The 25,849-nt window shown below is 35.6% G+C and overlaps 1 protein-coding gene across 9 annotated transcripts in view; it reads left to right on the plus strand.

Annotated features, from left to right (window-relative positions):
• SOX5 (SRY-box transcription factor 5) overlaps nucleotides 1-25,849 on the plus strand; it is a 1,011,837-nt gene that overhangs the window by 897,572 nt on the left and 88,416 nt on the right. For all 9 annotated transcript variants that reach the window (XM_073877852.1, XM_073877855.1, XM_073877854.1 and 6 more), the window contains one exon: nucleotides 7,997-8,082. In XM_073877852.1, the coding sequence (XP_073733953.1) occupies nucleotides 7,997-8,082 (86 nt within the window). The remainder of the gene's footprint in view (nucleotides 1-7,996; nucleotides 8,083-25,849) is intronic.

A 25,849-nucleotide genomic window follows, 5' to 3' on the forward strand; every position in this document is an offset into this window, starting at 1 on the left:
GTACTAATGTCTATAGTACTTACAAACTGTAAGATCCTGTACATTTGTGTGTGTGTGTGTGTGTGTGTGTATAATGAGAATAATAATAAATCTATGGTACTGAGTTGTGAAGATTAAATGAGATTTTATACACACACATAAATATGTTCATATATATGGATGTATATATGTATATTTATATATGTATATATGTAAAACATTTTAATAGAGTGCTAAAAGTCAACAAATACTAGTTGCCCACATTTCAAATCGGTAGGAGAATACTCAGAAAATGATGTTGGAGCAATTGAATAACTATTTGGGTAAAAAAATTAGTCATTCTTTAAACCATGTATTAAAAGCCCAAACTATAACTTTTTCTTCTTTTTTTTCTCCTGTATCTCTTTTCTCCCATCAAATTGGTCAAGTCTGTCTCCCAGTTCATTCCCTCCTCTCTTTTCCTTATCATTAGTTTAGGCCACTATCATTTCCCACTTGATTTACTGAAATAGTGTTTAACAAGTCTGTCTGTCTCCAGTCTCTCCCTCTTTCAAGAGATTCGATCCCTTGCCACAAAATTGATCCATCTAAAACACCCATCAGACTATGTCACTTTCCTGCTTAAAATCTTTCAATGACTTAACATTGCCTTCAAAGTGAAACACAGGACTCTGTAAAATATATGTTCTACCTACTTCTTATAGCTGCAGAGCTTACCCTTCCCTTATGGCATCACATACACTGAGAATATTAAAATATAACTGGAAGCAGGGGTCAGTAAAGGATAGTGGTTATGGTTAACACTGCCCTATCAATGGCAGGGGACTCCTTCCAAGCAGAAGGATCCCACCAATTCATCTTTGGGCCCATGAGCTGAAAGAAAGAACCATTCTTCAAAAGTTCTATATATAGTGTCCTTTTTACCTCATTTTTTCTTAGATTCTTACAGAGCTCCCTCCACCTGGAAGTTAGAGTTGGTAAGAGCAGAGTGTTTTAAGTCATGATCTGAGGAGATGATTAATTAGAGCAAATTAGTACTAAATGGTGGATGCTTACTGTGGGACTCTCTAGCAAATAGAGAGCAAATGGAAAGTAGGTGGTAAAATGGTCCTGAAAGGTAATGTGGTAGTGAAACTAGTCATTTTTAAAGAGACATTTTAACAAATAACATTTCTTGAAACTGTTTCCAAGTTAAGTTCTTCTTTTCTTGAGGTTTCCAGAATACCTTCTACACTACCTTCTAGTTTGCTCATTGTATCATTGGATTGGCTTATATGTTTATCCCCCTCACTTGATCAGGAACTCGTCTAGGGCTGGGGTTGTCTGTGTCTATGTGTATGGATATTAATTTTTGTATTTCACAACACCTAGCAAAGGCAATCCAGTATTTGTCAAGGAAGCAAAACCAAACCAAACCAACAAACACAAAACCACGGAGGGCTAATAAAGGAATGAGTCTCCTTATTTCAGTGAAGATAATGCTGTAAAACTTTCCAGAACATTTATATTAGTTCAGTGGATGAAAGGGGGTATGTCCTTGACCAAGGGTAAGAATATACTTACTTGTTCTGACAATCTTCCTCAGCCTAAACAACCTTGTTGGAAAATATTGTTTTTCTTACTCTGTCGTATGTCGTAGAAATAAATCCTTCTTAGTGTCAGTGGGGATAATTATTATCTAAATATTCATTACTTTAACATTAATGCAATTAACATGCTTTCTGAGGGGTTATTGGATTATTCAGTACTAACTATATCATTTATATCAATAGACTCTATAAGCTAAGTTGTATTCTAAAAACAATTGACTAAGATGCCTCAGTATATTTTTCAACTTTTTGAAAAAATTTGTTGTGAGCTAGAATTTTCCATACTTGGCTTTGAAATAAGAAGCAAATTAATTCTGGAAAGGGTTAGGGAAAAACTGTTCAAATGGTTAAAACCTAGGAAAGAGTAAAAGATATTACTTTTAACTAGTTGAAAGTCAATTTGAATAACTTACACATGGTTGAACTTTAAAAGTCAGAATTTTCCATTATCTAATTTTTAATAAGTATTTGATGAGGTATTTACAAAATAAACCTGTTGTAATATTTTTTTAGTACAGTTAAATAAGGGATGACACAAATAGATGACAGTAATTACTTCAATAAAAGATCTTTTTTTCCTCAACAGGTCTGAATTTCTCTTTTGCCATTAAGAACTACCCTTGACCTTGTTTTTTAAAGTCTTATAGATTCTGGGGGCGCCTGGATGGCTCAGTTGGTTAAGCGCCTGCCTTCAGCTCAGGTCATGATCCCAGGGTCCTGGGATGGCTCCCTGCTCAGTGGGGAGCCTGCTTCTCCCTCTCCCTCTATAGCTCCCCCTGCTTGTGCTCTCTCTCTCTCTCTCTCTCTCTCTCTGTCAAATAAATAAATAAAATCTTTAAAAAAATTAAAAAATAAAGTCTTATAGATTCTGTGTTCACTTCAGACACCAGCACATGCATGTAATGTATTTTGAATTTAATTAAGAGTTAAATTGCTGTATTGGCCATTTTCACAGTTATTGTATTTGTATTTACTTAGTAACTTGGAGCAAATTTCGATCAAACTAATTCTGGGTATTTTGGGCCTGAAAAGTTGGCAATAAGGTAGACATGCTTCAAATTATGTATGTTTGTATGTTGAACAGTGCCTTAGACACAAACCTTTGAAAATTAGTTGATATCCTGTTTATGATTATATAATTATATCTTGGAAACTATTTATGATTAAAGACACGTAATAGCTATTGCAGTCTTTTTAATTCATGCTGTGAGTCTTTTGTTTTCTCCAATTTACTTAAACATCAAATACACTGATATGTGACCATGTGTGGCAAACATATTATATTAGTTTGCTCGGGCTGCCATAACAAAATACCACAAACTGAGTGGCTTAAACAGAAAATTTTTTTCACAAGTTCTGGAGGCTAAAAGTCCAAGATCAAGGTGTCCATGGGGTAGATTTCATTCTGAGGTTTCTTTCCTTGACTTGTAGATGGCCATCTTCTCCTCCCCTGTCCTCACTTGGTTGTCCTCTGTGTTGTCTGTGTCCTAATCTCTTCCTCTAATACGAACAGTAGTCACACTGAATTAGGGCCCACCTGAATGACCTCGTTTTACTTTAATTACCTCTTAAAGGCTTATCCTCAAATACAGTAGCATTCTGAGATACTGGGGGTTAGTACTTCAACATGGAAATTTGGGGGGAGGGAGCACAACTCAGCCCATTACACATATATAAAATTATTTAGCTTGTATAAATGTTTTATGTATATACATGCATTTATGCCCACAATACAATATGGGATGTGTATAACAGAATAGTCATTCATTCATATGTATAAACGTTTTATATATATACATGCATTAACACCCACACATATAGGATGTGTATAACGTAATAGTTATTCATTCATATGTATACAATTGACCCTTGAACAACACAGATTTATTCACACATTTGGATTGATAGCAAACACCTGCATAGGTATTTTGGGCACTTCTGAATTACTAACATCTAGTGGTTAGTAAGAAATTGAGTATGTGTTCATTTTAAGTTCATTAGTTAAAATCTCAACTTAGGTTAGAGATTGGGTCATTTTTAAAACCCCCCTATTACCTAACTTCTTTAATGACACTTGCTAAAACTTCATTTCATATCAATTTCCTTGTTGTATCCAAATATCCTTCAGTCTGGGATATGAAAAGTTTCCCAGCTTCTTGACTTCAGCCTCTTTTCCTTCTACCTTATTCTGTCACCTATCAGGTAAACTGATTTCTCTCCATTCCCTCAGCATGTCATACATGTGTTTTGATGCGTTTCACCCTACCTAAAACATCTATCCCCCTTCATCTGCAAATCTTCAAGTCCAAGTTCATTCTTATTTTTACCTTTATTCTCTAAAGACTGAAGCCTGGAATTAGTTCTCCCTTAACTCCCATAGAACTTATGGATGCTCAGTACTACTCAAATAAGCAGCACTTAATTAGAAAAGATGGACGTGTAGTAGATAGAGACCAAGGTTTCTTTTGGTTTGGTTTGGTTTGGTTTGGTTTGGTTTGGTTTTGTCTTCCAAAGAACCCAGCAGAGTTCTGGTCACATGGTAGATGTTATAAGTGCTAATTTATTGATTAATTCACAACAGGGAAACTAAATTATATAAAATGAATTATCACTGTGAAGAGCACCATAGCCTCTATACTTTTACTATAGTTAATTGTAGGATTATATTGATTAAATGAGCAATATAAATAAATTACACAGTTTTAGCATTTAAGTTGCCTATTCTAATAGTCATACATTAATATTTGTTATTTTGGCTACTTTGCATAGTACAAATGCAGCTTTTATACATCTAAACTTCCCTTTACTTTATAAATTCAGATAGTGTTTTCTAGATTAAATATTAAAAATGCTAAATGCTAAATAAAACCTTATCCATTGTAACATCCGTCAGTTGTCCACTCTCTCCTATATCAACAGTTTTTTCTCTATTTATTGGATCTTTCTTGTTGGCATACAAGCATTCTATAATGTTTACAGGTAGATACCTTTTAAATAAGGTTTTCTTGACCTTAATAATTACTTGTCCTTCAATAATTACTGCAAAACACCTCAGTGGAATTGTCTATTCCAGCACCCCTCAAATGAGTGCAAATCATCTGGGACTCTTGTTAAAATTTAAATTCTAATTCAGAAGGTATATGCCTGCTGCTTTAACAAATTCTCCCAAAAGGTAGTGGCTTAAAACAACAAACATTTATTTGAACACAGCCATGTTGGGTACCTGTGGCTCAGGATCTTTCACAGAGTTGTGATCAAGGTGTTGCCCTGGACTGTAGTCATCTCTAGGCTTGACCTGGGGGAGAATCTGCTTTCAAGCTTTCTCCTTTGGTTGTTGGCAGGCCTTATTACTTGCTATTGACTGAAGACATCATTCCTTTGCTAGGCAAATGTCTCCATAGGGCACCTCTTAACACAACTGCTTGGTTCAAGACAGAGAGGGTAAGGATGGGGAGAAGATAAACTAGACAAAGCCAGAGTCTTCATGTAACCTAATATCTCAACACTTTGGCTTCCGTTCAAGGATAGGGGATTACACTAGGACATAAATTCAAGGAGAAAAGTAGGAGTCATTGGGGGTTCCATCTTAGAGGGTGCCTGCCCAAGTAGATTTGGGGTGGGGTCTTACATTCTGCATTTCTAAGGAACCCCTGGGTGATACCAATGCTATTCTTCAAGAACTTCACTTTGAAGAGCAAGGGTCTGCACTTTCTGCCTCCAATTTTACAACAAATCATCCTTTGTTGATCACACTCACTCCAGTTAGGCTTTCTCACCCTCCACTCCACTGAAATTGCCCTTTTTGAAGTCACCAATGACTTCTACATTACTAAATCCAGCATTTGAAAAAAAATCACTTTCTGAAAATCTTTCCTTACTTGGCTTCTGGAACATCAAATTTATATTTCTCCTCCATTTTTCTGCTAGTTGCCTATCTCCCTGACTATAAATATTAGCATATTCTACAATCCAATCCTTGGGCCTATATATTTTACCTACAGTTAACTTCTAAATGGTATCATGAGGACTTACAGCTTTAAATTCCAGATGTATGCTGACCACTGTCAAATTTATGTCTCTGATGTGAATTCCTCTCCTCAAATCCTGACATGTTTACCAAGTGCCTCAAAGAATATCTCTACTCAGATATCTAATAATAATTTCAAACTTAAAATGTCCAAAACAGAATTATTTGCCCCCTTCCCCTCCTCCCCCTTCCCCACCAGGCCCAACCTGGTAATCTTGCTTCTCGTTTATGTCTGCAAACCCAACAAACAGTACCACTCAGAAGCTAAATGCAGTGAAAAACATGAAAGTCATCCCTGAGTCCTCTCTTACTTTCTCATATGTAAACAATCATTAAGTTTTGTCCGTTCCTCTTCTTTTTATCCCTTCACTTTTCCCATCATTCTCCATCTCAGCATCACGCTAGTGCAGACCATTTATTTTGTGTTGTACAGAGATGTGCATCTTTTTATTATTGATTCCAGCTTCCAACGTCCAGGCTAAGTGATTTTACTTAGCTCATCCTTTTTCCATGTTCATAGTTTCCTTTATCCTACAGAATAAAGTTTAGATTCTTTGTTTATAATGTCATACATAATCTGGCCCCTGATACCCTCTCCAGTCCCATCTACTTCCTTACCTGTGCCCTAAACTTCAGCAATGCGGGGCTATGACAGAACACTCCCTTTTGACTGCGAGTCTTCATGAAAATTGTTTTCCTTCCAGGAAAGCTCTTCCTTTGCTTTTGCTTTTTCTTCTTTTCTTTTCTTTTTTTTTTTTTTTAAGCTCTTCCTTTTCTTCTTTGTTTGGCTAGCTTTCACTTCATTCAGATTTCAGCTTCAACATAACTTCTTCCTGGAGACCACCTTTGACCTCTTAGACTAGGTTTGGAACACCCACAGTGCAGTGCCTAATGTTATATACTTCCCTATCTTACTTAACAGTCTTTGTATTTTCTACTAATCTTTGAATTATCTTTATTTTTTTCTCCCATTAAGCTGTAAGTTCTGGGAAGGCAGATCAGCAGTGGTGGATTCAGATATTTTGAAGCATGAAAAATATAATTTGGGGGCCACTTCAAGAATATGTGTAATTATCTATTTATAATCATTGTTTTAAGTATATATATATATATATATATATATATAATTTTCAAAAACACACACAGAAGTGAAAGAAAGAATTTTCATTTATAAAAAGAAATCACAACAAAGTAAAAAAGCTGATAAATATAAAAATGTACGATCCTTTGAACATACTGCTAGGGGCCTTTCCCAGAACCCCAAATCTTAAGCTTCATTAAATATCCAGTAAATACACCTCTGCATATTAGTCTTCTTTAAAACTCTATTTCTAGTATCGAGAGCAGTGCTTGATACATAGCAGATCCTCAATAAATATTTTTGAATGACTGTATTAACTGAGTTATTTTCAGTTATATTTTCCATACATTTACACTGAACAAGTTTTTCACAAACTAGATTACTAAAACAATCTGTTTTATATGTTAGAAAATGGTTCTTATAACTTTTTTTATTTTTTACTATGGTCATATTTCAAATATTAATAATGTACATATCTGTTAGCATATCATTGGGCTCTATACAAAAAGCGTATGTACTTCTTTACTAAGTGAAAAAAATTTGCATGAAAAACATACCCTATAATCTTCTACATGTGTTTATATGTATATATATTTGTGTGTGTTTCTATATCTTTATAGATCACATGTATTAAAACTTTAATTTTGAATTACTAAGATTTTGTTTTTTCAGATACCACCACAAACAGAAACCCTTCAGGGAGAAACCATCTATTTTCTGTTTTCTTTATAATATGTTTTTATAAACATTTATCTCTGGGATAATAAAGATTCCAGTATTTTATATAACAAAAATGCATAAAATGTTTTCTTTGCTATGAATTTGTCCACAAGATATTATTTAAAGAGGCTATTTGAATTGAGACAGTAACATTGCATTCAAAAGATAAGCTATTTGGCTTAAATCTTTAGTTTGTTAAAATAGAATTAAGTTTAGTTAAGTTCCTTTTATAATAACAATTAAATGTGCTGAGAGTTGGTGTGCTCCTATCAAGACTGTTAGGGGGTGTGTGTGTGTGTGTGTGTGTGTGTGTGTGTGTGCAGCCCTCTGATCAATGCACACTTTTTCCTCCCATTTTCCTAAATACATCATGAAAAAAGGATGAGGTTTCCGCCTTAATTGCTTGTGCCTTTTATTCACATTCCTCTCTCAGCCAGAATTGTGAAAAGAGTGTTAGTAAAAGGCTGCACAATAGAGCTTTTCATTAGGCCCCAGCAAGGCACACAAAAGAAGGCTTTTGGAAAGAGTGAATGCACGAGTTTAATTTGCAGGTGGAGAGTAGATGAAAGGTGCTGACACCTCTATTATTCTCTTACTTAGGTGACCCTTACCCTGTTCAGCTGATCCCAACTACCATGGCAGCTGCTGCCGCGGCAACACCAGGCTTAGGCCCGCTCCAACTGCAGGTAAGTCGGGAAACAATGCAGGAGAGACCAAGGTTAAGTAAATATCGAAAACGGCTATTATCGTGTTAAAGCGGAATAAAACTGCCGAGTGATATTTGTCTCACCCTTTTTTTTTGTTTTTGAATTTACTTGCACTGATCCTCAACCAAAAGTTGAGATGTTGATCCTTTTCATTATTTGTAGCCCTGTTTTCTGTACTAAAGGCAGCTTATTGTAATTTTTTATGGCCTGCTATGATTTGACAAAAATGGGTCTAATTTTGCTTTGAGGACTGTGTAACATAATTTTGTCATAGAATGGTCCTCATCGAGATAAGAACAAAAACTGTCCACGACATTCAAACAGATTGTTATGAATCAAGGCAACTTGACAAAAATTACATTTAAAAATGTTCAGGACACCCAGTATTATGGACTCTGTAGGTCTTTTTATTCTCCTGCTAATGCCAACTCCATTGGGCAAAGATAAGTAAACCAAAAAAGCAAGCACCTAAATGAGCGCTACTTTATCCAGACATCCCAGTTAAAACCTTTATAGCCCTGAAGAATACATATTCCCATATCTCCAAGAATGTCAGTGATAATTTTACTGTAACTTTACCAGATGTCCAAGTGATTTTAGAAATTTTGTCTCTGGAGTTGGAAAGAATATCAATAATATTTTATTAAAGGTATCTTTCATTATTAACTATTTAAATCTTTGAATCAGCATCCTGCAAACTCTTCCCTAGTTTCTGGTGTTACGGACTTCATAGTTATGCAGTTAACAGGAAAAACAGATCATCTAATAATAGAATTAATCTCCCTGTGAGAAGTTTTATATTTTCCTCTGCCTGAAAGACACAGTATGCCTGTGAACCCAGACATAAAGCAGTTGTGCTTAATAAACTTAAATTGCATTCATGAAAGTGCATTGTCATGATAGATGATCTTCGTCTGTAAGGAAAAAATAGAGTTTTATATTGTAGCATCAAGAGACAGATACATCTGGTCAGCACAGGGGATTGTCGGAAGACCCGCTGGGTTTCTGAAAACCCAGTCAAGTCTCACAGGAAGAACTCGCAAGGAACTGAGACATACTATGTTCTACAGAGGTTAATAACAGTCATTCCTATTCTACCTTTTCTGTGAAAAGCTACAATGTGAGTGTTTGTTTCTCTGAGCTGGAAATACCTTGGGAAGTGTTAGAGCCATGGGGACAATTAGAGTAGCCTAATATTTGTTATCCTTTGCAATAATGACAATACGGGAGAGTGGTTGCAAAAGGTAAAACTAAAAAGAGTAGTGAAATTAAAGGAAGAGGCAAGAATATCCAGCAATCCCTTGGATTAATGGTGAGAGGAAGCAAGGGCAAGTTGGAGGCATCTCCTATGTTTCATTGTAGGATTCTAGTAGAAAGTAGCTTCATTAGGCAACAATCCAAACTTCTTTTCCTATAGAGATACTATTAAAATATTTGAAATTCTTTTATTTCCATCCTTATGTCAGGTTCCCTTATAAATTTTTTTTTTCATTTTCGGAAAACAAGAAAAAGACACCAAACATATTTGCTCTTTTTTTTTAAATTTTTTATTGTTATGTTAATCACCATACATTACATCATTAGTTTTTGATGTAGTGTTCCATGATTGTTATGCACAAACGTATTTGCTCTTGCTTTCACTACAATTTGATCTATAAATAGAATAAAACTCTTTTTTACATAAGTGGCATTGTACCCATAAATGAGTACACAAAATATATGAATTTTAGTTAGGGTTTCAGTAAACCAGCACTGTGGTATAATAGGAAAATTAATAATCCAAAACTCTTTTGTGATAAGCCCTTAGCTACTGTTAAAACATTTACACACACACACACACACACACATACACACACACACATACACACGTTTTTTTACTCATGATTTAAAAATGGTACTCAAATGCAAACACATTTCAAAAGAATGTCATCACAGAGTATCTGGCTTTTCTTTGAAGTGGACTGACTCTACCCTTTGCTAGGACTTCTACTACTGGCTTTGCCACTCATATTCCTGACACTGTATTCACAGATCCCTGACCTTGACTTCAGCTTTCCCCAGAGCCGCAAAGGAGACCTATAATACTTGCCTTCTTTTTGCTTGAAGGTGACAGTCAAATTCGATTCTTCCCCCACAGACCTGCCCCGATGGGTCAGAGACAAACTAACTACAACACCTAGTCAGAAGGTCTTATCTTAACCCTTATCCAACATCCGCCCCAATCGTGAATACCTTTTTCTGAGAAGTTTCATTTCAGTGGGGCGTAATGTTTGATCCAGTTTTAATTTTCTTCAAACTGTGCTTTTAATCAGACTCCATCAGATCCCCATTTGCTATCCCTTAATCATACCATGAGTAGGCTCCATCACTTCCAGGTCCTTCTCAGACACTAAGATTCTCTTCCAGTTATTAAGATTTAGTCCTAGATTCTTATGCTAGGTTCTTTGGCAAGGCTTTCATTTCATTCTTACTACAACACCTCATGTTATGTATTAATATCTCCATTTGACAAGAAAACTGTGTCACAGAGTCCAAAATCCATAATTTTTAAACCATTATAGTTGCTTCTCCAAGTACGGGAGATTTTAAACTTTGGAGACATTGCCCCTCTTAGGACATTTGCTAACTCAGCAATAAGCTAATCAAATTATAACAATAATGCTGATTAATTGGCACTCATACAAATACACTATATGCATCACAGTGCTGGAAGAAGTAACCAGATTCATAAGGACAGCTATCTACTTCAGGCTGCATTTTCATTTTATCCCTCTTTACACAGATACATGTTAATTCAAGCCTCTCTTTTTGAACAGCCAGATCTAAGGAGTGACACTATAAATATATTCCTACTCATCATTGACTTTGTTTGCCTGCCATTTGTGTTTTCTTTTGAAACAGTCTTTGGCACGTAATTGTTCCTAACCTGGATAACATAATGTTAAATAGAACCAAAAAACCACGACCTTCCTTAAAGAAAGAATGAAGATGAGTACAGTTATGTTAAAAGACAAGCAAAATGACATGTTTTAAATTAAGCCACTATTTATTACTTAATATTATTTCACATTCCTGGATAAAAATCATGAAATTCTTGCCATGTTACATTTTAAAATCACCTTATTTACGTACTGTAGGAGCAATTAAAGTAATGTAGGCAATGTGATATATTTAGTTTTATTTTTCATGAAGAAAAAAATAGCTTAATCTGGATTATGTATACAAAGCGTACAAATTAACATGTGCCAAGGCATCATTTTATTTATTTCTTTTTGAGGTGCCTGGTTGGCTCAGTTGGTAGAGCATGCAACTCCTGATCTCAGTGGTGTGAGTTCAAGCCCACTGGGGGTAGAGCTTACTTTAAAAAATATATAAAATAAAAATTGATTTTTACAGTGAAATACCTGCCTGTTTCTAGCTGTTCAGTCTTTCCTGAGACTCAGATCTATATAGACAACTATTTGTTGGCTATAAAGAGGAAACATGTAGGTGTTTACAGACAGTATATACTGAGTACAGAATGCACCTTCCCAGTTCTCTTTCTTGCCCCTAGACCGGCTCATTCTCTGGTCTTAGCAAATGGCTCCATTCCATCTCTTGCTCAACCTGGAGACATGAGAGCTCTCCTTTTCTCCTCTTCCTCTACACCTCCTCATTCACTGTCTATTCATTACACCTAATAAATACATTAAGGATCCATCCATTTCTTTCCATCTTAACTAGTACCCTTCTGGTCAGGCTACCCCCACTGCTTGCCTGATTTACCACACTAGCCCCAAAACTGGCCTCTGTCTTCACCTGGCCCCCCTCTGACGCTCTCTTTCTACTCTACATTAGTTGGAAGGATCTTCCTGATTTTAGAAAATCTGATCATGTCCTCATCCTATTTGAAGAACCTTAAACAACTCCCTGATGTTTCCAAGTTTTCTGGATCTTTGCATGTGGTGTTTCCTCTTTCTGGAACCCCATAACCCACCACCTTTACCAAGCCAACTGCTATTTCCCTGAGGTTGTAACCTAAAACATCACTTTTTAAAGGAATACTTCATTGTCCCCAAGTCTAGATTAATGGAACACCGAAGGCATCGTTGGCTCATGGAAGAAAAAAAAATTAGTAGTTTGAATTCAGTAAGATATCCATTGAAATTTTATACCTATTCTAATGTGATGACATAAACTTAGGAAAACATTATATGCCTACTACCATGTTTAGCACGACAGTATTTTCTTTACCTGTATTTAAAGAAATATTTTTATAATAGTTGTGCTCCGTACTACCTTATTCAGTCTGCTCCAGTTACACTAAGCCTTTGCTGTCCCTTGACCTGCCGAGGTGTGCTCCCACTTTAGAGCTTTATATTAGCTGTCCCTCTACCTGAAATACTCTTCCCTCTGCCTGGAAGGCTCATTCTCTCACCTCATTCAAGAATTTGCTTTAATGTCATCTCTCGGAGGCCTACCCTAACTAACCTGTTTAAATCACAAAATAACCCTCCCGGAGATACCACATTTTCTATTTCCCTTATTCATTTTTTTTTTTCCTATAGCACTTGTCATCTTCAAACAGTATCTAACTTATTATGTTTTTTTATTTGTTGTCTGTTCCAAGTATTCTCTAAGCTTCACCAGAGCAGGGACTGTCATTTTTGTTATTGTTATTCAATGATGAATCTCCAGTGCTCAGATTAATGCCTAGCAAATAGCTGGTGCTCAATATGTACGTACAAAATGAAGGAAACTATCATGAGCTAACGGTCATAATAATTTTTAATAATATAACAAAGCAGTAGGTGATTAATTTCTGGGACAAGTGATATTAATTTAAAGACCTGGGAAATTTATATTTTTCAGCCCCTCCTGGAAGATTCTTAGTATATGAGAAATCCCTAGCTCTCTCTCTTCTGTTCTGTCCCCCCTTTATCTCATCATAACCACGGGCTGCTGCATAAAGAATGTGTTTTAGCATTTATTACAGTTTATGTAATTCCTTTAAAGTAATTAGAATTTACACATATAAAAAAGACGAAACATCCTAACGTTAGACTATTCTTGTATTGTTTGTTAATGTATGTATAGACATACATAAGAATATGAACTGCTGGAGGTACTTTGACTCAATACAGCTCAGCTTACCTACACAACACTAAAGTAAGTGATTTCTAAAAAATGGAAGGGTGCATTATCAAAATAGTAACTATCCATTCAGCAATATCATATACTGGGTTTACCCTTTTATGTTATTTCCTCCCTTTCCTTCTTTTTTTTTCTTCAGACTACCTTTTATTTTTTTTCTTTCAAGAGCCAATGATGCTCTTGACATTTGTTCTCCTGATACTGTCTCTTTTTAGAGGAGGGATTGATTTGTATAGAAAACTAATATAGCTTCATTTCAGTATCAAAAAGTGAGTATAATTATTTAAGCCAAATGAAGTTACACTTTGAATCTTTTGGATGTTTGCGCCTGGATAAAAGCTAAGTGAATCATCTATTTCTAATTAATAAAACCAAAATGATGGCAACGGTCCATCGAACATTCCTTTCTCATATTCGTTGTTGTTACTTTTCATTTACTTAATGGGCAGCATAATTTTTTAATAGTAATAGTTATAATATATGTAGTATTTCTATTTTTTAAGCTAGGTTTCTAAGATTTGAAATTAGAAGGAAATATTTATCCGTTTATTTCTCACTTTATAAATACAGTATTTGTGTTGGCCAAAACATGGTTGCCACCTGTTCTACCTATAGGAAGCCAAAAATGTCGACTCCAACCAATGATTAATAGTGATAAGCAAAGGGAAAAACATTGAAATTATTCTTGGATGGTCATATTTTACTCAAAATAAGCAAGTAGCATTCATTCAAGATTTTTTCCTGGATTGGTGAAACTTTTTAATGAATTCAGTAGGATTACTTTTTAAATCTGTAATAGTATTTTTGGAATAAAGACTCAGAATTACAAGTTGTCATAATTGAAATCACATGGGGCTATGATTCCAGTAACCAGTACCATCAGTAACATGCATTCTTTGGGGCTGAGAAAATGAGAGATGACTCGTGATCAAGTTAGAGAATGAATCATACAAAATATCAACGGAAATCAATCTTTTTTCATAGCTATCAAAGGTACATGGAAGTCCTGGTGGAAATGGCTTAAGCTTCTATCTGATAGAGAGTAACATCAAGGCAGACATGGATGAAAAACTGAAGTTCATCTTTTTATCAACCTCCTGCCAGTCTCCGAAGGAGGTCAATAATTATGACAGGACACAGATAAATGTTTCATATTTCCCAGAGCACTGTAAGTGACTGAGCACGGCTTTATGTGTCTGACCAAGAGAAACGCCCAGAAAATCAATAAGGGAGAAATAACCATATGGAGAGGTCTGGATGTAAGGATTTTTACCTTCTTATTGAAAGAATTACTTACAAGGGTGGTCTTCATCTTTACCTACCTACGTGTACAATTCAGTGTAACTTTTAGGTCGTCATCATTTCGTACAGGGTGAAAAATGTTCAACTGCTCCTCATTTCAATCGCAACCCTGGTGCGCTGTTTGCTGTCGGTCTTCTGTCTGCATGAGTGAGCTTCCTTGCAGGTTAAAAGAGTGAATTCCCTCTTTTCCTCTCGCTTCGACCCTGAGCCTGCAGGGCAGACAGACAGAAGCACACATATGATTAATACAGCACAGCTGCAAGTGTGAGTCATTTGCATATGTATTAATAGAGGCAAAAAACCCAACAATTAAATTATATACAGAGACATTCTGCATACTAAAGAACATATGCAAATAGGCCTGAAAAAGTGCAGCCAACATTTTCTCCGACTTTTCCAAGCCCATATGGGCTAGAGTCAGAACCCAGCAGTGTTCAAGAATCTCCTTTAAGGACGAACTGTTAGGAACTACTTTCATAGTTATTACCACCCCTAGGCTTCCCGGGAGCTGTTTTGACATTTGGACAATGGAGACAGTACAAGCAGTGTCTTTTTCATGCTATTTCTGTATTTCCTTGTTTCCAGCAGTTCCATGGTATCTCATTACATGCTAACAGAAACTCTAGTACATGTGTGCTTTTCCACAGAACCCATTTTTATTGTAATGGCCAATCAAATTAATGCTAAACTTTAAATTGTATTTGAAGTCCTATCTTTGCTCACACTGAAGTAATAAAACTATTTGTCAGCGCCAGGTTTTCTTCTCCCAAGTCAGTCCATGCCCATTTCTTGTTGGCATTCTATGTTCTCTTAATCAAAACATACTTAGGTTGCTCTAAAATGTTTCGTGGCTAATTACCATACATAAAAGGATTGCAAGGCTCGAGGCCAACAGTAGATTCAAATCTAAGAACAATACCAATGTATTGAAATTTTCAAAGTGTGAAGTCTTTTCATGTTACCAAGAAAAACAAACTACTCAATTTTCTAGTCTTGGCTTATATATAAGAAGAGAGAGCGACTAACATTCTTCAGATTCACAGATTGTATTTATAGTAGAAATGTATTCTTCAACCTAATTGTCAAATTAGTTGATATCACTAGTATCCTCTAATTTATTCAAGGAACCTTTCATAGAGACAAGCTCAACTTTAGGAGTAATATTTCACATAAGTAGAAGTTATTACCTTAATAGGACCAATAAGAATCTTGAACCTAAGGGTGCCTGGGTGGCCCAGTCGGTTAAGCATCTGCCTTCGGCTCAGGTCATGATCCCAGGGTCCTGGGATTGAGTCCCACATTGGGCTCGCTGCTCAGTGGGGAGTTTGCTTCTCCTTCTCTCTCTGCCACTCTGCTCATGCTCTCTCTCCCTCTCTCTCTCTCTCTCTCTCTCTCTCTCTCTCAAAGAAATAAACAAAATCTTAAGAAAGAAAAGAATCTTGAACCTAAAGAACCCAAATGAAGACAGATGCCTTTAAGAGGAACAAATGCTGGTGTTTGTTGATACCAGAAAACTGTTGAATATTATCCTTGAATATTATCCATTATTTGCATGCCTAAGTCTCAGAGCATGCAAATGGAACATGTAAATTACATTACATAGAACTGGTAAACATAGGGCAGAAGTCTTTATAGTTAATTAATTATATACAGAAAAACTTAGTCTCTCAGCAGGGGATAATTAGAAAGTATAAAGACCAAAGCAAAAATTTTTATTATATTAAGGCATTAGCCATAGACTAATATTTGAAGAGGCACTGTTGCTTAGTGAGAGGCCTTATAATGTAATGGTTAAAAGTGTGGCACCTGCAACCATCTGTGCCTTCAAGATCCAAGGTTCTTCTATTCACCAGCTCTGTGACTTTGGGCAAGTTATCTAACTTCTCCATCCCTGAATTTTTTGTCTGTATAATGTGGGCATAAATGATATCTTATTGTGAGGATTAAATGAGATAATATACATAAAGTGCTTAGAGCAATAAAAGTATTAATTGCCATCTATCAAATATTATGTGCTAGGTAATAAATGCTTGGTATTATTAGTTGTTTAATAAGTGTTATTAGCCGAAATTAAAACTACTTCTTTCTAAAAAGCAGTCTTACAAATTAGGACTTGGCAGACTTCTCTTACCTGGATTTACTTTGCAGGGCAGCAGGTAAAGCAAGTTAGTAAAATTGAGGCTTATCATCTTATTTATGGGGAAATAATTGTATTCCCCTGTGTCGTGTAATTTTAAGACCCATCACAAGATTCTGGAAAGCAATGAGTTTACTTATCCCCCCAAAATATGAGAAGTTACTTGGAGTATTTTGCTATTGCTCACTATCTCAATATTTATATCTATAAAATAAAAATAATGCCTCCTGTTGAGTACTGTTTTTCCATGTGTATAATGCAAATGAATTGTCTTTATGAGCCGCCCAGAACTATTCTAAATAAATACCTTATAAAATTTAAAATGTTATTTACATAGATACCTTTAATGTAATATGCATTTTTAAATAATATAAAAAAGACTTTCTGGTATCACTCTTCAAAGATTACTCTTTTTCTAGATATATTCTGCTAATAAGCAGAATATATACTCTTATTCTATTCTGTTGTCTATAGATACTAAACTATTTCTCATATAAATTTGAGAAAATTTATGAGCTTTTCATGACTCCCTTTAAGGAAATAATTCCTATGATTTCGAACTTGAATGTGGAAGCAAATTATTTTTATAAACCCCATAGTATCCTGAAAATCGTATTTACTCAGCAAATGTTTATTCTTTGTAAGTGCTTAAGCTAGGCATCATAAGGAATGCAAAGATGAAGGGCACCTGGGTGGCTCAGTCGTTAAGCATCTGCCTTCCGCTCAGGTCATGATCCCAGGGTTTTGGGACAGACCCCTGCATTGGGCTCCCTGCTCCACGGGAAGCCTGCTTCTTCCTCTCCCATTCCCCCTGCTTGTGTTCCCTCTCGCTGTGTCTCCCTCTGTCAAAAAAATAAATAAAATCTTTAAAAAAAAAAAAGAGGAACGCAAAGAGGAGTCAGTTAGGAATCCTTAATGGACTATGGAGGAGCTTGAAATTTAAAAGAATGAATGGAGTACGAAAGTGGAATAGAACTTGAAGAAAGTCACAAAACCTCCTGTCCTATCAAGTATATTTGAAATGGAAAGGACCTCAGAGACCATTCGTTGAAAACAGTTATTTCAAACTATTCACAGGAGCCCATGTGGCTCCAAGCACCCCAAACGGTACATTCATTTTTATTTGTTTTACAGAGCAAGTTATACTGGCTAAGACTGTTTGAATGAAAGATTCTGCTGCTAAAACAAAATTTTAAAACCATTCTTATAGCCCAACTCTTTAATTTTATTGATGAGGCAATTTAGAGTCTAAGTGATGACCTGGCTAAATCCATTATTACAGAAGCGTACCACCTGGAATCCTAGCAACTGAAAGCTAAATCTAGCTTCTTCCTATTTTACCATGGTATTCCTAAAAATAAACTCATACATTCATATATATTATTTTTAAGTTGTTTTGTATAAAAGAGGGAAGAAAAATTGCTATTTTTGCTTTTAGGCTATTAAATTAAGGATGAATAAAACAATGGGTAGGATTTGCATATTAGTAACAATGGCAACCTTCTGAATTGCTTTCATTTTGCTGAGTTCAGTGATTGTGCTCTGTGAATTAATTCTTTTGTGAAAAGCTATTGAAAGATCAAGGAATTCAGAAAACAAAACAACAGAGAAGCATGCTGTTTCATATCTATTTGTTCATAGAAGGTTCAAAGTGAGATTGTTTACATCACAAGTCTTGTTGATATTTTATTTGCTTCTTAGAAGAAAGATAGTATTCAAAGATGATTATGTAATCATGCAGATAAGATTGTGTAGTCATGAAAGAACTGTTCTGAGAGAGAGACCAAGGAGAAAAACCACATTACAATTTTGAGCTGTGTTTGGTTGGCAAGTGTCTTCAGGAGACTTGAAAATAGAGCTCTATTCGGTTCCTTCAGATAAAAAAAAACTTAAGACAGTCCCGTAGATTTCAAATTTGCTGTTTTCTGTAGAAGTTTCTCAATATTGTCCTGCTAAACTGACGGCATGAGGAGGAAGGGGGGTAGGGAAATGAACCCTTAATTATTTCATATTTCTTAATCCTGACCTTTTCCTTAATGTCATACTCCTTTTTCTTACCCAGCCACTTCTTGGATATAGGAAGTAGACAGAAAGAAATGGAGGAACAGATTCAAAGTATGCTCCCAAATGATTTGCTACAATGAGCATTGCCCCAGCATAATTAATGCCTCCAACATGAAAATTACAACAGTGTTCCCTTGCTTTTCCCATTACTAGAACTTCTTCAGCATAGAATGACAAAAGTAATACTGATAGGGAAATTGCAATTAGTTCCTTTTAGGAATGAGGCAGAACTATAGCAAATATTATGCATCCATCTATAGTAGTTACTTTAAGATAACAAGCCTCCATTGGAAATTTATACTGTGCCCTACAACTCCAGCTACTTCAAATATATGCCCTTCAAATAATTTTCATGTGACTAGTTTCCCTCTAAATTTAGTTCTTTAGTTTTAAAGCAATCTTAAGTTATTAGAAATAGTAGAGCTAACACATTTGGTTAACATACGGAAGTTCTGCCAAGACATTTCACTAAACAATAAAAAAAGAAGTTAAGGCCCTACGTGTTCTTCATTTTTATTCCTTCTTCATTTGATTCATCTTATATCTGGTTTCCCTCCACAGCAATTTTAAATTTGGATGTCTTAGTGTCACCTTAGCTACAAGCTAGCATCAAACACAGTATGAAAACATAAAATATCTTGTCATAGATTCAGTCTTTGCATTGTAACCATTTCGTAGTGTACTGGTATGCTGGCATAGTAACTAGTTAGAGGACTTAAATGACTTAAGCTTTTTTTTTTCCCCTCCTTTCTGTAAAACGTGTTCCTCGAGTTTTATTTAAATATATTTTTTTAATTTTTTATTGTTATATTAATCACCATATATTACATCATTTGTTTTGGTGTAGTGTTCCATGATTCATTGTTTGTTCATAACACCCAGTGCTCCATGCAGAACGTGCCCTCTTTAATACCCATCACCAGGCTAACCCATCCCCCTACCCTCCTCCCCTCTAGAACCCTCAGTTTGTTTTTCAGAGTCCATCATCTCTCCTGGTTCGTCTCCCCCTCTGACTTACTCCCCTTCATTCTTCCTCTCCTGCTATCTTCTTTTTCTTTTTTCTTAAAATATGTTGCGTTATTTGTTTCAGAAGTACAGATCTGTGATTCAACAGTCTTGCACAATTCACAGTGCTCACTGTAGCACATACCCTCCCCAATGTCTATCACCCAGCCACCCCCTCCCTCCCACCCCCCACCACTCCAGCAACCCTCATTTGTTTCCTGAGATTAAGAATTCCTCATATCAGTGAGGTCATATGATACATGTTTCTCTGATTGACTTATTTCACTAAGCATAACACCCTCCAGTTCCATCCACGTCATTGCAAATGGCAAGATCTCATTATTTTAAATATTCACATAAATCTTACAAATAAATAATATGTAAATGGCATATACAGTATAGTGGATTACGGGCTTTGGTTCCATAATGAGACCCTGTTTGTGTGTGTCTTTGGTCAGGTTACTAAATACCTCTTAGTCTTAGTTTCTTCACATGTGAAATTTGATAGTATTGTTCCTAGATGATAAAGACGTTGTGAGGTTTAAATGAGATACTACATACAAAATGGTTAGCATAGCATAAGCATTCAGACATCATTAGCTGCTATCATCCTTATCATTATCTCCTTAGTTAAGTATTTCCCATTGTCAGAAACAAGCCTAACAAGTTATTTGGTAATTCAAGTTAGGAAGTAATTTTCTGAGATAGAGCAATTATGTCTTATAGTTCAAAGGAGTATGGTGATGGGAGAAATCCATCTTTATTCAAGAATTTAATGCAAGCAGAATGTCTTTATGAAAATAAAATATATTTTCAATATAAAAATCTTTACATGTAAGACTACAAGAAGCCTATGTTTCAGTTCTTCCTAAAAATAAATAGAATCTATTTCCTTTCATTCCATATGAGTTACTAGAGCTTCTTTTTTTTATTATGTTATGTTAATCACCATACATCACATCATTAGTTTTTGATGTAGTGTTCCATGATTCATTGTTTGCATATAACACCCAGTGCTCCACACAGAACGTGCCCTCTTTAATACCCATCACCAGGCTAACCCATCCCCCCACCCCCTCCCCTCTAGAACCCTCAGTTTGTTTCTCAGAGTCCATAGTCTCTCATGGTTCGTCTTCCCATTACTAGAGCTTTATCGAGATACTAGAGGTTGTATCAACAATCATTTGGGAAAGAGACTAGCTTCTCCTTTTGAAGGAAAAGCCATGTGCTACTGGAAAATTTTAGTGTTTGTTATGATGGGGACAGTTTTACAACATGGATAGTTAGGGCATAAGAATAAATAGGGCATAATAAAGGCAGCCAATATAGCTGATCTAACTATCATGATCCTTCTAACCACCCAAAATGCTCAATAAATAAGGGTTCTGTTTGCAACCTGACTTTGAAGCGATGTAGGAGTCTGGTCTCAGGTCATTTAATCTTCTCATGACTCAAGTTTTCTTATTTGTAAAATGCATGTTCCTGTCCTTCCTCTAGCTGTCCTACCCTATATATAACGGAGGAAGGGAAACAATGAAGCGACAGAAGCACTAGTGAAAGTAACTGGGAGCCCCAGAAAACCCAAGAGGGAAGCTTTGCTCCTTACAAGTGAACTTCTCTGATTCATTTGTAAGACGTATTTATTCATGTGCTATCAAGGAAAACATGAGAGAAAGGTAATGAGGCAATTATTGATCTGAGGCATTCAGAAAAAGAAATGCCTTAGAAACTTGAAAATAGTCAAGCTAGCTCTGAAGATCCAATTAGGCAATAAAGTTTTAATTATTCCCATTATAGCTCCATGGGATGAGAATAAAGATGAGCAGGTCAGACCAGTGCTAGATTACCCAATAGACAACCTAAGAGCATACTTAAACACAAGAAAAAAAGAACTATCTAGAAATAAATAAACAAAAATTTCACGTAAAATAACTTCCCAGCAGTAGTCAGAATGCTGTCATCTTCAGTGACATAGCCAGTGTTTGGACTCTACCAACTTCGTTTTCCTGAGGGGCTGCTAAAAGTTTTAAAATAGGAACCTGGTTCTAAAAATTGACCTTTCTGTTTCTTGGAAATTTTTCTTTTTGTTTTTACTTTTATGTCTTTTTTTTTTCTCTTCACTTAACTTTTCCTCTTTACGTTCTTAGCTACCGTCCTCTGTTAACCCTTCTCTACCTCTTCCTTCCCCCTTCTCCTTCCTTCAGGTCTTTTCTCCTCTCTCCCATTTATCAAGATCTGAGCCTTGTTATTCTCCCACGACAGTGAAAAATAATGGAGGAACGATCTTCTTTGGAAGTGTTTGCTTGTTGGCTAAACAATTAAAGGAGTAATCCAGATATGAGCCAATGAGTCAGAAACTGGAATTAGGAATATTCAAATGGCAAGGATGGAAACTATCAGAAGACAATATATCTGGGCCTTTGTTCTTTTGGTCTGAATAGAATACATAACATTCTAAATGATCATAGAAGATCCCAGCCTAGTTCATCTTCTTTAATAATAAAGCCAGATATGTCGATGGTAGAGGCCTCCATTTAGACCAGAACACCAACAGTTGAAAGAGTCCTGTTTTCACTACCTCTCCCATTAGAATTGGTATGTTTTCAAACTATGCTTCATAGATTGGGAAAGAAGTGTGAGTTCTCTTGGAAAGGAAACATGTAGATGAGGAAACACTGCTCATTATTTTTATGCTAAGAAAGTACAGCACAATTGGTTTCTTAGCATCAGCTGGCATGGAAAGAATTGCTTTTCACCTTGTTTATTTAATAGTCTACTATCAATACTTCATACTCCTATTATCTCAAACAGTAGGTGGTAACCCCTGGCTAGCTGCTCTCCTGCACACTCAAACCATTTGTAATTCATTTTTATACCCACATGGAGACATTAGAGATACAGAGAGATCAGGTCTGAATTTTGTAATGTTTTTTGAAAAAAAAATCATTATAATCTACAGTGTTAGCAAATTCCCAATTTTCCTGATTCTTTCTTGGGAAGGAAGGCCCAAATGGTTTAGGATTATAAGTCAAAGTTGTTGAATAAGGTCCTTTTCATTTTTAGATGGTATCTTTTATTTTTTTAATGTCTAAAATTAACAGCCAGTAAAATTGACTGTGTTTTGGATGCACAGTTCTTTGAGTTTTAACCACCACTACCACCACAACCACAGTCAAGATACAAGACAGCTTCATCACCCCTCAAATTTCCTTGATTTTTTTGGCCACCTCAGAAAGGAGTTCTGTCATCGACTGCCTAGGGAGTCGAAGCCCAGTTGATGGTTGACGGGATGGTTGAAGCTGAGAGGAGCGAGCTATCTTACAGTTCAGTAGACATGCTTTCAGGCCCCCTATTTTAACATGGCTTTCAGCTTTGTCTGCTGTCCTTAGTTCCAGCATTTCTTTGTTTATGCTTTGTTCATTTGGCTTTCTTTCTATGTTAACTTCTCATCTGATTTTGTTGGAGTAAAGACTTCAGTATGTAATTTCTGCTCTTAATTTTATTTTTTTAAAATTTTGATTGTGACCCAAATTTTGCTTATTTTTGTTAACTTTCCATGGATTTGCTTTTTATTATGGTAGGATATACATCACATAAACTTTACCGTTTTAAGCATTCATTAGCATACAATTCAGTGGCGTAAAGTACATTCACAGTGTTGTACGACCATCACCACTACCCATCTCCACAACTTTTTCATCATCCCAAATTGAAAGTTCATACCCATTAAGCAAGAACTCCTGACTTTTTCACCACTCCCTCGACCAGTCTCTGGTAACTGCCATTCTACTTTCGGTCTCTATGAATTATCCCTTTGAGGTACCTCATACAAGGGGAACCGTGCAGTGTTTGGTCTTTAGGGTCTGGCTTATTCATTTAGTATAATATTTCAAGGTTCATCATGTGTCAGAATTTTCTTCCCTTTTAAGGCTGAATAATATTCTATTGCTTGTATATGCCATCTGTTGTTTACCCATTCATCCATTGGTAGATATTTGGGTTGTTTTTCACTTTTTGCTATTGTAAATACTCCTATGAACATGGATATACAAATACCTGTCGCAGTCTCTGCTTTCAAGTATTTTGGGTGTTTACCCAGAAGTGGGATTGCTGGATCATATGGTAATTTTAGGTTTAATTTTTTTGAGGAACTGCCATGTTTTCCACTGAGACTACACCATTTTACATTTCTACCAGCAGTGAACAAGGGTTCCGATTTCTCCACATCCTCGCCATCATTTGTCATTGTCTTGTGGGTTTTGCTGTTTTGTTTTGTTTCATTTTGATAATAGCCATATAAATGGGTATTAGGTGATATCACATTGTGGTTTGGGTTTGCATTTTCCTAATGATTAGTAATACTGAGCATCTTTTTATGTGCTTACTGGCCATTTCTATATCTTCCTTAGAGAAATGAGAATAAGACCCTTTTTAAAAGAACTGGGAATTGATTCCTGGATAATCTCACCTTAGGTGAGCCTTTAATTAATATTTGTTGATTGAAAGAGGGATAAATAAATGAATGAATGAATGAAAGAATAAGTCCCATTACCCATTACCATCCGGAGCATGTGAGTCTCAGTAACCACTAGATTTGCTGGATGAGGCAGGTTCCTTAAATATTCTAGGCTACATTTTCATAATCTATAAACAGGGATAGTGGTATGTGACCGCTAGAATTGTTATGCAGATTAAATACTGTGCAAAATGCTTTGAAAACAGTGATATACTAACATGAAATAAATTTGCTAATATAGATACATCTGTATTTATAATTATGTATGTAATTATGTTTAAATTTTACAATACTTAAATGCTGATTCTTCATGGTTCTTTATTGTTCATGTTAGGAACACCCTCTTAAAATAAACTAAAATATTTGTTTAAAGCATAAGCTTCACAGGAACTAGCTCAGTATCTTTCAAGAAAAATATATATTGACTAAATTGAAAAATGACAAAAGAATGCATATGTGTGCACACATGTTCGTACGCACTTGAGTGGGCACACGCACACAACTTTAAGCTGTATTTGGTTCATATGGATTAAAAGTTTCACTACTGGCTTTTCTTATTAGTAGTAGTGAATCCAAAATACTATGTTACCTCAAACTCTATTGGATTGATATTTAAAGAACTGAGAAGTCTGATCAAGTATCAAGTTAAAGGGAAAGAGCAAAAGTTGGTTTTTGCTGCTTGTTTGTTTTGTTTTGATGGCTAAAATAATAAACTGTAGGTAATTCTATCTCATTTTTGCTTCTGACTTTTTTCTGATTAATTCCATTGACTTAATAACACCATACCACTTATTTTCTGTTAATAAAATAAAAGTAATAATATTTCCTAGTTAAGGTAATGAGGCTGTGGTGTGGCATTTATAGAGGATTTTGTAAACCTTTTGTTAGAGTTTGTGGAAATGTGATATACTACAGAAGTACAAGATCAATGGTAAATCGATTTCATGTTGATATACTCTAATGGGTAAATTTTCCCAATCATATGAGAGGGAACACCACTGAAAAATGTGTCCCCTATCCTAAAGTATTTTCACTTTAAATCGGGTTGACTTTATCTTCATTTTTTCTTTATCACCCTTTTTATTTTCTCACTGGCTGAGATCTGAGGTCAGTGTTCACATACTAATTTCAACCAAACATAGAAGTGTAGGATCAGAAGAGGAATAAGAGATGGTCCAAATAAAAAAGAGAAATGTTAGATTTTTTTAAAAAAGCTAATTTGTCACTTCACTCATTGAGTATGAACTGAATAGACTTCTAACCCTTAAAATACTTTTTTTTCCTCTTTTTATTGCCTGGAATCTTAAGAGCTTTATCATTTGCAGTCATAAAATGAAAATATACACCAAACCCTCAAAGGGCAAGTATGAAATTAAATTATATTTGGGCAGCTGTAACCTTTTAAAACGATCAGATTCCAGTTAATGTATTTCTTCCTGTTCCAAGTGCTGCCATAGTGTTTGATGGTGGGAAGCAGTCCAAAGGGCATTGGGAGATAATAAATTCACTGTAAATTTCACCCCAAGGCATGTCTCGATACACCAAGGCCTCCATTTAGCAAGGCTGACCTAAAACTCTTGTCACATCCA

This window comes from Callorhinus ursinus, unplaced genomic scaffold, assembly GCF_003265705.2.
Source record: "Callorhinus ursinus isolate GAN/ISIS: 27379988/994484 unplaced genomic scaffold, GSC_fseal_2.0 scaffold27, whole genome shotgun sequence".
NCBI classification, from domain to species: Eukaryota; Metazoa; Chordata; class Mammalia; order Carnivora; family Otariidae; genus Callorhinus; species Callorhinus ursinus.